General features: G+C 68.4%; 1 protein-coding gene across 1 annotated transcript; it reads right to left on the bottom strand.

Moving 5' to 3' along the window:
* Positions 1-363: 363 nt before the first annotated feature.
* On the bottom strand, positions 364-15,176 carry CHRNA4 (cholinergic receptor nicotinic alpha 4 subunit). The gene is made up of 6 exons (XM_047770649.1): positions 14,546-15,176; positions 13,006-13,157; positions 9,905-9,949; positions 9,712-9,821; positions 5,420-6,728; positions 364-2,934 (listed from the first exon to the last, which is right to left on the bottom strand). Exons 1-6 carry the CDS (start codon positions 14,631-14,633, stop codon positions 2,809-2,811), a joined length of 1,830 nt encoding a protein of 609 aa, XP_047626605.1. The 5' UTR covers positions 14,634-15,176; the 3' UTR covers positions 364-2,808.
* Positions 15,177-15,896: the final 720 nt, after the last annotated feature.

The raw sequence follows: 15,896 nt of genomic DNA, 5'->3' as shown, positions 1-15,896 counted from the left end.
TCGATTTCCCGAGGCAGCTGGGGTGCGCGCGTTGTTTGGAGGTGGGAGACAGGGTTTATGTCACCCCATTAGACTCTTGAAAAATACAAAGGCTTTGTAGGGAGGAGCAGCCACAGGAGGAAAAGCGTTGACTGTATATACAACCTCCAGGGTCGGCTGGCTGGATCCACTTGTCCTCTCTGGAAGGGGCTGAAACCCGCGTAAACAGAAAAGTCAAAGAGACGGAACACGTCCCAAGCGGCGATCACCACGGGGGCGTTTGACTCTTCAAAGGACTGTGGGGATGACAAGACACAGCTTCCAGCTTCTGGCCGTGATGCAGTAACCCTCCTGGACCCCAAACCATTCCAAGCTGGGCAGGTAGATGAGGAAACGGGTTTTATACATTTTAATGGGGAAGGGTTGGTGTTTTCAACAAGAGGTGCCCCACAGTCCTCTCCCGGGTCCGTACGGCCCCCAGGGCGTCCAAATGCCACCAGACACAAACGAAACGCAGTCAAGACAGAGAGAAAGGGGAAGAACGCCCCCGAGACCGCAGACAGCAGCCCAAGTCAGGGCGACAGGACAGAGGCCCGCGCGGGGGACGGGGACACAGACCTGCTTTCGTTTATTCAGACGGAGGACACGACTCCACAGCTAACGACACAACTATTCACAGATGAGACAAGGTCACAGAGGGGCTCGGCCACACGGCACCCCCGAGGGGAGGGAGGGCGGGGCTGCACACGGGTTGTCCGCTCACACCAGGGCAGGGACGGACACCGCCAGCCCAGGCGAGGGGCAGAGCCAGCGCTGCCCCGGGGCACAGGCTGGAAGGGGCTGGGGAGGGGGCTCCAGGGACGGGGCCTTGGGGCCGAATTTAGTAAAACCCACTGATCTGAGGGCTTAAGACCAGGGATTTTGCCAGAGGTACATTTACCTCCATCGATAACCCCCCTGGGGACAAACACCCCCAAGGGCGGGGGGGGGGTGGCTCTGGAGGGGACGTGAGAGCTGCGCCCCGCGTGCCATTTCCCGACTCGTGTCTGAGTCTCAAAGGAGGAGAAGCAGAAACAAGAAGGGGCTCCGGTCTCTCCCGACCCAGAAAAGAGCGTGTGCGGCTGGGCCGCCCCACGTCCGCGCTGGATCCGCTTACATAAGGCGGATTGAGGCGCTTACGTGCAAAACCTGCTGCCTCCTCGGGCCAGCGGCCGCCCGGTCCTGGGTCCTGCTGAACTGGCTGCCTGGGCTTGGGCCTGGTGCCTGGATCCGGCCCCAGGGACGCCCCGGGAGGCGAGCGCCGACCAAAGCTGGGCAGACCGGGCCCTAAATGTTCTGGGGCTGGTCCTGCTTCCCAGGCGGCTGGGGGGGGCTACGACCCCCGCCCATACACCCCCCTCCGCTGCCCCAGCTTTGCCGCCCGGCTGGCCCTTGGCAGCCACAGTGTTCAGTTCACCAGGCGCTCAGTCTGAACTTCACTGAATTATTCATTCTGTTCCCTCAAGTACCGGCGGACCCAGGCATGGCCTGGGGGGACGCGGGGCTCCAACCTGCCGGCCACACCCCGAGGCCCTGGGATCCGAGAGGCGGGAGTGTGACCTTCATAGGGGGGAGTCCCCTCCCCCTGAGGGGGAGGGCAGGGGCCCTCCAACCAGATGGCATTCCTGGGGAAGTGGCCACCTGGTCCTGCTCCCCCCCTCCCCCCCGGGCACCTGCAGCCTGAGGGTTCCGAGGAATCAGGAGAGCTGGGGCAGCGCCACCCTTGACCCGCATCCAGGGCCGAGTCTTCCCAGGGTCACGGGGACACGGCAGATGCCGCCTGGTGCTCAGCCTTGATGGGGGACACTGGGCCCCAGGACCTCTCTCCCACCTCCTGGCAGGGCAGCCCTGTGTGGTGTGGGCAGAGGCTCCTGGGCTGTGTGGGAGCCGCCCCCCAGGGACCACACCCCACAGGGTCCTGAGTCAGAGGATGAGCTGTCCTCAGGGTTCACTGTGGCGCCCACGTCAGAGAGGCCCTTCCTGTGTCTGTGCCCAGAGGAGCCCCCAGGCTGGGAGCAGAGGGGAGCCCCCCAGGCTTAGAGCAGAGGGGAGCCCCCCAGGCGAGGTGTCCTGGAGAATTGACAAGGAACCCGGACCAGGCCCCTCACCAAGTATCAGGGCCCACGGGGGCCTGGGGGGGGGGTGTCACCAGGGCCCTGACAAGTGCTTGCCCGAGACCCCCAGCACCCCTGGAAGGGGGACTTCTAGACTCCCCAGGGCCTGCGGCCCCTCCCCCATGGGACCTGCCCCCTGATTCTCCTCCAGGCGGGACCAGACCCAGCAACTCTACCCCAAGGCCCCACGGGCACGAGACCTGGCTTTTCACTCATTTGCCCAGAAGGACCGAAATAAATGCCCTGCTCGGATCCACTGGCAAATGACTCTCCTCTGGGGTCAGAGAGCAGGTCCGAGGACCCAAGATGCCCACGCGCGGGGAGGTAGGGGGCGGCCAGGCCGGGCTCAGTGCCTGGGCCTCGAGGACCCAGGTGGGGGGCGCTTGGGGGGCCGGGAGGGGCTGAGGGTCGTGGCCCCTGGACAGTTTGCCGAGGGTGGGCACGTGGGCAGGAGGCCACCATGCTGCCATGCCCCCCATAAACTTTAATGACAGCAGGGACACCTCCCTGCGTGTGGACAAGCCCTGACCGGCCCCAGAGCCGGCCTCCCCCAGGGGCAGCAGCTTCCTCCAAGGCCGCCTCGCTGCAGAAGAAGGGGGGCAATCTGGCGCGTGCAGGGAGCCCCGCGGAGAGCCGGGAACAGCCCGAGAGCCGCTGCGACCCGGCGCCCTGGCCCCTAGATCATGCCGGCCAGCCAGGGCGGCAGGAAGAGGCCGGCGGTGCCCAGCAGACAGACCATGACGAACACCCAGAGGAAGATGCGGTCGACGACCATGGCCACGTACTTCCAGTCCTCCTTCACCTGCGGGCGACACACACGGTCACTCCGGGCCGCCACCCTCAGGCCTCGCCGCAGCCAAGGTCGCCAGGGCGCAGGCCTCCTGTCTGAGGCGACGGCCGGGGGGAGGGCCCAGAGACACGACCTGCCCAGCTGACGTCTGGACGCAGAAACACTCCGGCCTGCGGGGGGGTCGACGCCCTCCGCGGGGGGTGGACCGCAGGGCCACCACGGGAGACAGCGTTTGGCCTCGTGGCCCCGGGACTGCACCTGCCTGGCCTAGTACCTGAGCTCCGAGGAGGAAAGCCAGGGTCTGGCCGTCATGGTGACCTCGCTCCGGGTCAGCTAAAGCTGGGGGCACGGGGGACCATGGAGCAGACCCCCCATCTGCAGATGGAGCAAGTGAGGCCTGGGCGGGGGCGCCCGCAGCCCCTGGCCGTGCAGGGCGAGGCCCGGGGGCATCCTGGTAACAGGGCCTGACCCTACCCAGAGCCGGGGGGGAGGGGCTTGCGTGGCTGCCCCTGGGTCCCAAGGCCCCTCACGGGTCCGTGGGGTCTCTCAGTCTGTCCCTAGGGCCCCTCGAAGGAGAGGGTCACACGTGAGAGGCAGGCACAGCCCTGTGCTGTGGGCAGAGCCCTGCCAAGAGCAGCTGCCGGATGGACAGGGGGCTGCACAGCTGCACAGTGGTCAGGGGCGGGACCCTGGGAGCGAGGTGGGACACAGACCCTGAGGCCAGAGGGCAGCTGGAGGGAGCTCTGGGCACGGCCCCCACGTCGCTCCCATGGACCCCGCGAGGAGGGGGCCATATGGCCCATCCACAGATGGGGACACTGAGCCCCAGGGCGACGGGGGTCCGGCCACAGCCACACCTCCACCTGGGGTGACCTGGGGCAAAGCCTCAGGAGGCCGCAGGCGGGTCTGGGTGGACAGCAGTGGGCCACTTGAGTGACCAGGAAGGACACAGCCCGAGCTCAGGCCATCTGGACACTGACAGCGCCCTCAGGCCTGGGCGAGGGCGGGTGCGGCTCCCCCGTTTTGAGGATTCTTCATGCCGTTTTCTGCTCTGATTTTTTAAAGTAATCGGAGGCATCGTGACGGTTTTAAGCCAGAGCTGAAAGGGCCGCGTTTATTCTCAGGAAACAGGAGCCAACGGGGTCGCTCAGACGCGCGCGCGCTGGGCCCGCTGTTCCAGGGAGCGGCCCGGGGGGGCGGCCTCCGCGCCGCCTTTCAACCGCCCCTCGGAGGATGAAACGCTCGCGGACAAAGCCGCCACTGCCCCATCCCGGGCCGGGTCCTGTGAAGTCGGCTCTGTTCCCCAAAGCCCGGATGACGCTCAGAACCAGAACGGAGCCAGAACGAGGTCACAACAGTGGGGCCGCGAGGCGGGTGGGGGGGTTCTGGGGACGAGGGGCCCGCCGGGGCAGAGGACGGCTGAGATCTCTGCTCAGCAGCCCCCAGACCCGCACAGCAGGGTCAGAGTGGCAAGAGCCGGCAGCAAAACAGTCCCAGGCGGAACCTTCCAGAAACCCCCACATGCCTCACAGCCCCTTGGGATTCAGGAGGGTGACCGGGAGACCGGCTCCCTGCTGGGGGGCCTCGGCTACAGGATGACGGTCCCCAGGGGTCACACGTGTCCCGTAAACGACCACAGCCATCCCCCAAGGGCGCCAAGGACCAGGAGGTTCAGGGAGGGAACAAGAGGGTCTCGCCCGCCCCGGGGGTCCGCGTGACGGCCAGGAAGAAGCGGACGTGGAGCAAGGTTGACGTGGCAGGACCGATGCCCAGGTTGAGCAGCCGGCAAGACCAAGCGGCCTGACCAGTGCCCTCCCCCGTCCCCCACCTATGCCCTGAACAATAGGGGCTGGGCCATCAGCCTGGCCCCCCCCTTTGCAGGCACCCCAAGATGTGGCCGGCAGAGCCCGGGCCTCGGGGAGAAGCCCCAGCCCTCCCGGCTCCACAGGGCCCCGGGTCTCAGCCGCATTTGAGCACCCACCCTGCACCCCGCCTGGACCCCATGCTCGCTCTGCCCAGCTTGGCATGGGGGTGCTGCCAGAGGGGCAGGGCTGTGTCCTGGGCCTGAACGCCCCTCCTCCCCAGGCCACGCGGCCCCTTCCTGGCTCTCCTCCGTGCCTCTCACCCCAGCCGCAGAGCCCAGACGCCCCAGCCGCCACTCAGGGGCCCAGGGGCGCAGTGTTGGGCCGAGGTCAGAGGGAGGCGCTCTCCGGGTACAGAGGGTGCTGCTGGCCCCCACCCCTGGCTGCAGACTCCCTGGCCCTGAGGCTCAAAGGGAGCACCCCGAGATCCACCCTGCCGACCGACTGCGCTGCCACCCCAAGGCCCCTGGCTGGTGCTGGAGGCTTGGGAAGGGGGAGCAGGCAAGGCAGGGGCCCCAACCTGAGCGGCCGGGTCTGGGCCCTGGTTTCTGGGGTTTTCGCCAGCCGCGCCGCGCCCTCCCTCAGAGTGGACAGGGCAGCGGGCCCCGAGCGCCGCGGCCGCGGCAGGGACTCACCGAGAAGTCCGTGTCTTCGGCCTTCAGGTGGTCCGCGATGTACTGGACGCCCTCGACCGCCCGCACCAGGGCCGGAGACAGGGGCGGGGGCGGCGCTCTGGCTCGGGGGGCCTGGAGGGCCGTGCCGGGGACCCCGGGCCCCTTCCTGCACTTGCATTCGCAGGGGGAGGCCTGGTCTGGGGGCGGGAGCTCGGCCGAGGGGGCCTTGGTCAGAGAGGCGGGGGCGGCGGCGGCGGCGGTGGCGTCGGCGGCATGCGCCGCGGCGTCATTGTCGTCGTGCACCGCGGCGGCAGCGGCATCGTGCGCCAGGCCGTCGGCCTGGGCAGCGCCTTCCCCTCGGGGAACGCAGGGCTGGAGGCTCCGAGACCGGCACCGCACGCCGCCCTCCGGCGCTCCGCTGGGGCTGGACACGTGCTGGGCGCTCAGGGACCTGGCCTTGGCGAGCCCCGGGGCCCGGGGGCCGGCGGGAGGGGGCCCCGGCCCCGGCGAGGGCCGCGGCGGCGCGGGGCCGCGGTCCGGCTCGCCCGGGGGCTCGGGCCAGAAGCGCGGGGCGCCGGCCCCCTTGTGCACGGCCTCGATGAGCCGCCGGCAGTTGTCCTTGCCCACGGACGGCCGCTTCATGAGCAGCAGGCGCGGCACGAGGTCCAGGAAGACGCGGCGGACCCAGGCGGGCATGGTGTGCGTGCGCGGGGAGCGGTGGTGCACGTTGAGCACGAAGACGGTGATGACGATGGAGAGGGTGACGAAGACCATGGTGAAGAGCAGGTACTCGCCGATGAGCGGGATGACCAGCGAGGTGGACGGGATGATCTCGGTGATGAGCAGCAGGAAGACGGTGAGCGAGAGCAGCACCGAGATGCAGAGCGTGACCTTCTCGCCGCACTCGGACGGCAGGTAGAAGACGAGCACCGTGAGGCAGGAGATGAGCAGGCAGGGCAGGATGAGGTTGACGGTGTAGAAGAGCGGCAGGCGGCGGATGACGAAGGCGTACGTGATGTCGGGGTACACCTCGGCGCAGCACTCGTACTTGCGGGTGTTGTAGGTGCCCACGGCGTCCACGATGACCCACTCGCCGCTCTCCCAGAAGTCTAGCTGGTCCACGCGGCTGTGCATGCTCACCAGGTCGATCTTGGCCTTGTCGTAGGTCCAGGACCCGAACTTCATGGTGCAGTTCTGCTGGTCGAAGGGGAAGAAGGTGACGTCGATGCTGCAGGAGCTCTTGTAGATGGCGGGGGGCGTCCACTGCACGCGCCCGTCGTGGAAGAGGTGGGCCTTGGTCAGGTGCGTGACGGCAAAGTCCCCGTCGGCGCTGCGCGGAGAGAGAGCCACGTGAGGCACCTGCCTGCCGGGCCGGGCGGGGCCTGGGCACGGGGCTCACCTGCCGCCCTCCCCCGGGGCGCCACGCCGCCCGCCCGCACGGTGCCCGATGCCCACGCTGGCTGCAGGGGATGCCCGACTGTGGGCTGGAAAGGCCGCCCGGGCAGCATCGAGGGCCCTGGGGACCCTGTGGTTCCCCCTGGGGCCGGGCAGAAGCCAGGCGGGAGCTCTCCGCCACCGGCTCCAGACTGGACGTGTTGGTGACGCTGAGCCCGCCCTGCTCCCTCCCTACCGAGCCCCAAACTCAGAGGTGGGAAGGACCCCCCTTCCTGCACAGGCGAAGGCTCCAGGGCCCATTGAGGCAAAGACTGGGTGCCCCCCCCCGCCCCCCCCCCCGTCCTGGAGCTGGACCTGTCCCGGCCCCTCCCCTGGTGGGCAGAGCGCCGGCCCTGAGCCTGGGCCTCCGGATGGCCACAGGCCCTCGATTTTCTCCTCCAAAGTCACCCACAGGGGTGGGAGGGGGGCCAGGGAGCACGTCGGCAGGATGAGAAAGGAGGACACGGGGACACCTGCCCACAGCCCCCGAGAGCCCTGTCGGCCCCGAGTCAGCCACTCTCCTCTCGGTCCCGAGTGGGTGTGACCTGGGCTGCAGGGGGCCACTCGGACCATGTCTGGCGCCCACTGAGGGGTGGACCCAGGCCCCTCAGGCAGCCCTGCCACTTCAGCTCTGAGATGTGGACGGACGCCTCTTCTCCTGCCCGAGGACACTCCGTGGACAGCTGGTCCCAGGACCGAGGGCCACTGGAGAGCGGCCACCATGCTGTCTCTTTGCGCTCCCGTGCCAAGGGCGCGGCCAACCCCAGCAAGGTCCTCATGGGGCCCAGGGCCAGTCCTTCGCTCTGCACGTGGGACCCAGCCGCCCCGCCGCCCCAGGAAGGAGCAGCTCGTCCCAGGGGAAGCTGTCGCCACCACACAAAGTCCCGTCCCTCTCTGCACAGCTGGCTCCCCGTGCCAGGGGACGGAGCACCACCCCACAGAGCTGTGTCCCCAGGAAGCCCAGGAGGAATGGACAGCGGGACGGAACCACCCAACTGGGCTTGCCACAGGGAGCCGCGGCCCACACCGGGTGGGAGAGAGGGAGCCCCCCCGGGCAGCCCAGGTTCCCGCTCCAGGCGTTAGATGCCCATCCGCGTGGGACCCGCTGCCTGAAGGGCTGGCATAGGGAAGACCCCAGGGTACAGCAAGGTCTTAGGCGCATCCCCGACCTCGAAGGGGTGCCCCAGAGCTTTCAGAAAAGCCGCCCCCACTCCTCACCCAGCAGCCTGGGGGCACCCCTTGGCCACACTCAAGGGCACATGGGCCTGGTCAGTAGCCACCCGCTGCCCCTGGCAATGGGCCTCCTCAGTGGCCACGGCCGGGCCAGTATCAGCCACCAGCCCCGAGACCCAGCCCCATCCGAGGGCCTCAGTGTCCATCACAGCCCCCGAGAGAAGCTGGGGGTGTAGCCCACTACCCGACATGTCTGGGCAAGGAGGTGAGAGAAGGAGGGGATTTGGGGGTGGCCCCCCGCCTCCAGGGCTGCCGTCCTGTGGGGTCTGCTGGGATCCCAGAGCGGCTTTGCCATTGGTACCATCCTACCTAGGGACGTTCTGCTGGTCCCGGAGTACGAGTGCTCCTGGTACCTTCTCTGGGTCAAAGAGCCACTTTGGCAGATTAGCGGTAGGTCCTGGGGGGCCAGGCAGCTGGGAGAGCTGAGTGTGGACCCAGGGAGACCAGGGGCTGGAGGACCCCAGGGTAGCTTTCAGAGGGAGAGCGGAGAGCCTGACCCGCCCTCCACCTGACAAGCTGACACCCCCCCCCACTTAACGCAGCCCCAAAAATCATCTGAGCTCCCTCCCGTGCAGCCACTCTGCCCGCTACCATTAGTGGAATCAATTCAGTTGGAAGAGGAGCCTGATCGTTCTTAATCAAATAGCAGCATTTTGTAGGTCAGCCCCAAGCCCGGGGGCCCAGGAGGGGCTTTTGTGCAGAGCGCTGGGGTCTTGCTGGGAAGGCAGGGGGCGGCGCGCAGACGCTGAGATCGGAGGGAAGCCAGCACTCCGTGTGCTTTCTTTGTAAGTGCGGCGGGGGCTCTGCTGCCTGGGCCGAGTCTGGATCTGCCAGCGCGGATCCAGTTCAGAGGGAGCTGGCCTGGCAGTGACATATCAGAGCCGGGGGACACGAGAGGACATCAGGCTGCCCCAAGGTCAGGGACCCCACGAGGGTCCCGGGAAGGACAAGTTCAAGGACACCGGTCCGCTGGAGTCCACTGTTTGCCACGGCCGTGCCCGTAAAACCCTGGGTCCCCAGCACAGAGACATCCTCAAACAGTCAGATTTCATCTCAGCTTCCCAGGAGCCCGGACGCAAGGCCCAGACAGAGGCTTTGTTTGCTGGAGTGTGATGAGCCGGGGCCTGGGGACTTCGGTGACGTCTGTGCAGGAGCTGCGAGCACAGAGGGAAGGGCGGGGAAGGACCAGGGCACGAGCCGGGCCAGGCAGGTGCTCTGGGGCTTCCTCTCCCCTTCCCAGGGCTCCCCAGGCAGCTGCCTTTTGTTCCAGTTGAGCTGTGTGTGCTGGGGCCACGTCCCTGCCAGGGACAGAGCCCGGAAATGACTCCAGACCCCAGGGCAGCAGCAGCAGCGGGGCCCCAGTCATCCTGGGAAGGGCTCCAACCTGTCCTGGCCCCAGGAGAGAGACTGAGGCCCCCGCCCCCCTGCGTCTGTGCTGCTGTGTCCCGCTCCCCTCTCCCCGCGCCCCCGCCGCCAACACCCTCCGCTGCTCCCCTTTCCTCCCCCCAAGCTCAGCCTGGACCCTGGCTCCAAGGGGGCCACACACACACGCCAGCCTCTTGCTCAGCGTCTCACAGGAGCCGCGGGGCTGGGGCACCGCAGGGGTCAGGCCCCTGCCAGGCCTGCCCGCCAAGCGCCCGGCTCACTTGTTGTACAGGACGATGTCCGGCCGCCAGATGAGCTCGGAGGGGACGCGGATGGAGGTCACGTTCTCGTAGTCAGCAGGGTCCCAGCGAAGCTTGTAGTCGTGCCACTCCTGGGGGAGGGGAGGAGAGAGGTGGGGTGGGGGGGGTGGGAGGGGGCCGGGGGGGGCCGGAGGGGGGGGCTCCTCCCACTCACCTGCTTCACCCACACGTTGGTCGTCATCATCTGGTTCTTCTCATCCTGGGACACGGAGGAGAGGAAGATGTGACCCCTCGGGTGGGCGACAAAGTTTCCTCGCCCACAGGGACAGCCAGGGGCTGACCCTAGGGAGTGGGGGAGCTCAGGAGGGAGAGAGCGCCTCGTCCCTGAAGGCAACCAAGCCCAGGATGGCGGCCGGAGGAGACTCAGGGCCGCAGGGACAAGGCCTCCCGAGCCTCTCCAGGAAGAGAAGGAGGGCAGGGTTCGGACGACGTCACAGCTGCCCACCTGCACCCCTCCCAGGGCCCCGCCCGCCTGGCCAGGCAGCTGCCCTGCGGAAGGGCCCTGGTGAGCTGGCACGCCCCTCCCGCTACACCAGAGCCACCCTACTCACTGGCCAAGCAGGGCCCTGGTCCAGCTGCCCATCCAGGACCCGAGCCTCAGGTCCTGGAGGTGGACAGCAAGGGGCTGAAGTGAGGTGGGAGCAGAGGCCCGGCAGGCTCATCTCCAGGTCACTGGGAGGCCACCTGTCCCAGCGCGCAGAGCGGACCATGCACCCTGGAAGTCCCTTCCAGTCCCCCCTGCCTCCTGCGCCCCCGCTTCCATGGCCTTCCTCGGTCCCGTTCCCGGAGTGCAGGCAGGAGAAGGGAGCCCGGATGCGGGGACGCAGGGGTCTGTGGGGACAGGAAGCCTCAGAGTCCTCACGCCCTGCTCTGGGGCTGCTGAGCTGACCTCCAGGAACCACAGCCACACTGCAGCCACTCAGAGCGGGGCTGGGCGGGGGTTGGCTCCTGGCCCAGGCTTGGGGTCGGGGCGCTCGGCAGCTGATGATGAGAGGACCCCTCAAAGAGCAGGTGCCTGCGGGGACCCGAGGTGGGGGGCACAGGGTCTGGACACAGGGCACGGGGAGCGGCTCCCTGACAAGACCCTTCCTGCTCTGCAGGCCCAATCTTTGCGCTCACCCGCCCCAGACCTGAGACACACAGGCCATGGGGACAACCGCTGAGGCCAAGGACACCCAAGGCCAGTGGAGCAAGAAAAGCGCCCGAGCCTGGACCAGGTGGGGGGTGGGGCTGTGTCCAAAGGCCTCCCCGTGCTTCCCCCAGGGGACAGGCCACGGGAGCGGCCCTGGCACTGCCCTTGGCCTGCTCTCCGGCAGAGCCACCTGGGACAGGCCGCCGGAGGATGCTGGATCAGTGTGACCTGAGCGGGGCCCGGACACCTCATCCAAGGACTTCGGCAGAGCAGTCCCGCAGTGCGGCCCTCGCCCTGCGCCTGCCCTTCCCTCTGGGCAGCCCTGCCCTGCCCTGCCCCTGCCCCTCCCCCACCCCAGGCTCAGGACAGGCTTCAAGGTGGCGGGGCCTGGCCTCCTTCCCCACATGCCTGTCCCCCCCCCGCCCCACAGCTGTCCCCCAGGCACCCGTGTGACGTGCCCTCCGCATACTCAGGGGCGGGAAACATCAGCCCGGGACCCAGAAGCGCCCAGGGATTCCTCAGCCTCCTCCGCAGGCATGAACATGAACTTGCACGTTCATGCGCTCAGCCCTGGGCACAGACCTGCCGCAAATACCCGGGCCCCGCAAAGAGCGGGGCAGAGAGAGGCGAGGGGCGGCCCCTTCCACGGAGGCCAGCTCCCAGGACGAGCACCTGCACACACGCGTGCGCAGGCGTGTCCACGGACAGCAGAGCCTGGCAGCGGCTCCCGTCCTTGGGGCCTCGGGCGGGTCCCTGGCCGGCATCTGGGAGCTGTCATGCTCCAGGCCCAGTCTTTCCTGGACAAACTCAGGAGACGTGGCAATATGGGGGTGATGGGACAGCCCCGGGAGCTCAGGCAGGAGGCCAGGCCGGGGTGCCGCCGGCCCAGAACACGCGGCCACGGCCGCCACTGGGAACAGCATCTGCAAGCGGTGGCGGAACCCCACGATCTCACATTGCCTTCCAGCTGCACCCCAGCCAGGAGTTCCTTACAGGGAGCGCCTGAGGCTGGTTCCAGGAGGTCTGAGGTCACGGGCCTGGACGGCATGACTGACTGGGTCTCTGCTAAGGGGGCCCACGCGCGGCCCTTCCTGTCTATGCGAATGTGGCCACAGCCCCTCCCACCTCCCAAAGCCCCTCAGACCAACATTGCTCGCTCAGCCCCAGATGGCACTGTCCCCCTCACCCGTTCCTCAGGTGAGAAGATCAGGGCACCAAGGGTCACCAACATGCCAGGCACGAGCCTGGAACCAACCAGGGCCGCCAGACTCCAGAGCGGGAGGCTCTGCCCTCACGGGGCCTACCTGGGGGTGGGGTCCCAGCAGAGGAGCGGAGGAGGCGGCTGGAGACACCTCCTGGCCCTGTGGCTGGACCAGTCCCAGTTCCCTCCGTGGGGCCAGAGCTGCCTGTGGGTCCTCGTGTGGAGGCTCCAGCCCAACCCAGCCGCTGCACACCTCCGAGGGGCCAGGGAAGCAGACTCCCCAGGCCCCCTCCCCGCCAGCTGGAGCCCACATGCCAAGGCCCTGGGGACGCTGCCCCGAGCTGTCAGACCCACAGGGCGGCCCCCACCCTGGCTGGATGCCCAGCTCCCCCAGAGCTGTGGCCACTCGGAAGCTGGACTCCCAGCCTCTCCCCAGTAGCCTCCTTGGTCCTCAACTGAGAAGGTCAACACACCCCCGACGGACAGACGGACAGCCTGACTCGCCAGGACACCTGTCCCAGACCGGTGGATGGTGCGGGGCCTCCTAAACCAGGTTGAGGTCAGGGTCTTGCCAGGGCACCGCAGCCCCTCCCCGACTCGGTGCCACAATTCACACAAAAGCCCCTGCAGCTCTGTCACTGGGTCTGCAGAGCTGTTTTCTGCTTCTGAGGGTGGCGGCTCTGACCCCCTGCGGTGGGGGGGGGGGAGGAAAGGCCAGGGCCTGGGGCAGCTGCACAGAACCTGCCTTGCCTCCCACTCACTGTGCGGGGCTCGGACACACACACGGCCCTCCCCGCTCCTCCAGGCTCCCCCAGCCCCGGGGCCACCCCCAGGCCAGCCTTTTCCCTGACATGGTGCTTCCTTCAGGTCCACATGTGGCAGCCCCGCCCGGAGGTCCCCCCACCCCAGCCCTGGCGCCTACCACGTCAATGAGCTGTGCAATGGACAGGCCGAAATGCACAAGGACGACATCCGAGATGTTGGCCACGGGCCGGGACCACTTGTTGTAGCCAGAGAAGAGCTTCTTCAGCAGCCGTTCTTCCGCGTGGGCCCGGGTCTCCACGTGGCTGCTGGCTGCGGGGACAAGCAGGTGTGCCACTCCAGGGCAGGGGACGGTGGCCATCCTAGCTGCCCCTCCGGCCTCCCGCCAGGCCATGCTCAGCCCCTGGTCTCCCTTCTGGGCCCTCAGGGCTCAGCCCTCCTACCCCAGGACCTTTGCACATGCTGCCCTACGTGCGGCCAGTTTCTCCTCCTCCCCCGGGTCTATAATGCAACTTCTGCAGAGGGGCCTCCCCAGCACCTGGCCTTCCCATGAACGTGGACCACTGACACCAAGGAGCCCATTTGGAAGCCTCCCCGTGGGACCGGCTGTGGGAGGGTGCTGCACCTCTAAATGCTAGCAGAGTCCTGAGACCCTTGCCTCAGAGCACAAGGTGGCGGTGACTGCATGACATGAGGGGACAAGGGGCAGTGGGGGCAGGCCAGGCAGGGATATGGAGGAAGGGGAGTGAGGGTCTGGCCACCGAGAGCCTGTTTCCTGGGGCTGCAGCAGCCCCAAGCCATCACCCAGGGAGAACCGTGCCCTGGCGCCTAAACGGCACTGGAAGCCCAGGCCCTGACAGTGAACAGGGCACCCTGTGTTCTCGGACGGACACACACAGCCTGCTCTCAATGACCAGGTCTGAAGCGGGCCTGGGGAGGGGCGCCCTCGTCCAGCCCAGCCCACTGGCCCATCTGTGGTCCTAGGACTTCCTGGTCGCCTGGGGCCACTGCATGATGGAGGGGTTTGAGGAGGGGGACAGGAGACCCCTGCCACACTGCTCTTCGCACTGACTCGCGGACAGGACCTCAGGAGGGCGTTTTCAAGGCCCCCTGGGATCCTAGACCCCAGGACCCTTCACTCCAGCCCAGAGCCCCAGGCTTGTTCTTCTCGTCCCTCCGGCAGTGAGGCGGGGAGAGGGGTTAAATTCCCTCCACTCACCCTGCGAGAGCAAGGTGGCCTCCCAGGGGACGGGAGGAGGGAGCCTGAACTTCCTGGGGGGCCCTGCCAAGGGCTGAGGTCACCCCTCTGATCCCCCAAATCGCGGGCCCAGGGGAGGGGGCGGTGCGCGGGCGTCTGGGGGGGGGGGAAATTTGGCAGAATGAATAAATGCGGGGCGGCGAGAAGGGCCGGGCCTCTCTCCATCCAAGTTGGAGCTTCTCGGTCCAGCGACAGAAGCAGCACCTCACACCCACCCAAAGCCCCGTCCCCCATCGCCGGTGAGTTAACTCCTTCCTCGCCGGGCTCGGCTCGCGCTGCGGGACAGCCTGGGCGCCCCGGGGGTGGGCAGCCTCCGCGGCCGCCCCGTTGCGCGCACCCGCGGCCGGGACCGCAGCCGGGAGCCTCCCTTCCTCGGGTTCCCGAGGCCCGAGGCCGCCCTGAACCGGGCGGAAGGGGGTCCGCCCGGCGCTCGCAAACTTACCGGGCAGGAGGCCGGCGCCCAGCAGCAGCAGCAGCGGCGGCAGCAGCGCTGGCGGCGGCGGCGGCGCCCCCGGGCCCCCGAGCTCCATGGCGCACCGAGCGGGCTCTAGATGCGGGCGGCTCCCCGCTCCGCCGCTCCCCTGCTCCGGGCTCCGTGCGCGCCCAACTTCATCTGCGCCGGCCGCTCGCTCCGCCGGGCCTGGCTCGGCCGCTCCTCCCGCGGGGAGCGGCGGCGACACCCGGCCGGGAGCGCGGGGCTGTGGGCAGAGGCGCGGTCCCGCCCGGACCTGCCCGCCTCCAGCCGGGCGAGGGGGAGGGGGAGGGGAGGGAGGAGGGAGCGGCAGGGAGGGCGAGGACCGGGGGAGGAGGAGGAGCAGGGGGACGGCCCGCAAGCCACAGGGGACGCAGAGGCTTGGCTCGGCCCGCGCGGGGGTAAAGTTTCCTGCGACCTCCTGGGGCTGGGACGTGCCCCAGCCATGGGTGGGGGCCCGGTAGTCACCGCCGGCGACTAGGAGATTCCGGTGTGGTCCGGTTTGCCAACCACGAGACACTCACGGCCCCCAGCCCTGCCACCCCGTCGCCTGCCCGGAGAGCGTCCGCTCACCCAGGGCCTCCAGGCGCTCGGGGGGCGCCCCGCGCGCCTCTGGTCAACTTCATCCCCCACCCCCCGCCCCCATCTGCAGTTTGGAAATCCAGGTCCTTCCTCGTCTTCCCCAAGGAGGCGGTCAAGACAGAGCCCACCCCCAACCAGCGGGCCCCTGCTGACCAGGAAACGTCCAGGGAAGCCTGCCCGCCCCCCCCCCCCCGCAGCCAGCTTTCCGGGGGGGTGGGGGACGGGGAAGGACCCTAACGCCCCGCCCCTGCCCCGGAGAAGCCGCTTCTTGCTGCCTCCGAGCCTGGGCTGGGGCCCGCAGCCCCCACTTCTGCACCGTGTGCAGGTGGTGGACTGCGCAGCCGCGAGGGCAGCCCCCCATCCCATGCGTGGTGGGCAGCGGCTGAGGGGCGGCCACGGAGGCTCCTGGGCCCAGTGCCCGGACAACAGACCCGAGGCGCCCTGGGCTAGTCTTGAACAATATTAGCAGCAACAGGGATGCTGGGGCTGCCGCTCGTGCCTGGCAGGGACTCCGCCCTCAGGTGGGTGGTGGTAGCCGCAGACCAAGCAGCAGGGGCTCAGAGGAGGGGCCGGGAGGGGCTGCTTTGTGCAGCAGAACCACAGTCTGCGGGCACCCCTCCCCGGAATCACAGGCCTGGCAGCCATCCCTGGGCACCGCAGCCGCCTGGGCTCTGCAGGGGGTCGGAGCCCCAAACAGAGCCCTGGGTCCACGGAGTGGGCCGGAGAAGGAGGCGTGGAG

The sequence above is a fragment of the Phacochoerus africanus genome, chromosome 3, assembly GCF_016906955.1.
Source record: "Phacochoerus africanus isolate WHEZ1 chromosome 3, ROS_Pafr_v1, whole genome shotgun sequence".
NCBI lineage: Eukaryota > Metazoa > Chordata > Mammalia > Artiodactyla > Suidae > Phacochoerus > Phacochoerus africanus.
Note: the sequence above shows the minus strand (reverse complement) of the source record. Positions and strands in the feature narration are given on the sequence as shown.

Coding starts and splice junctions, on each gene's coding strand:
- CHRNA4 (XM_047770649.1), bottom strand. CDS start 14,633: ATGGAGCTCGGGGGCCCGGGGGCGCCGCCGCCGCCGCCAGCGCTGCTG. Junction 13,158..14,545: donor GGGCGCCGGCCTCCTGCCCG/GTAAGTTTGCGA, acceptor TTGTCCCCGCAG/CCAGCAGCCACGTGGAGACC. Junction 9,950..13,005: donor TTGCACAGCTCATTGACGTG/GTAGGCGCCAGG, acceptor TCCGTGTCCCAG/GATGAGAAGAACCAGATGAT.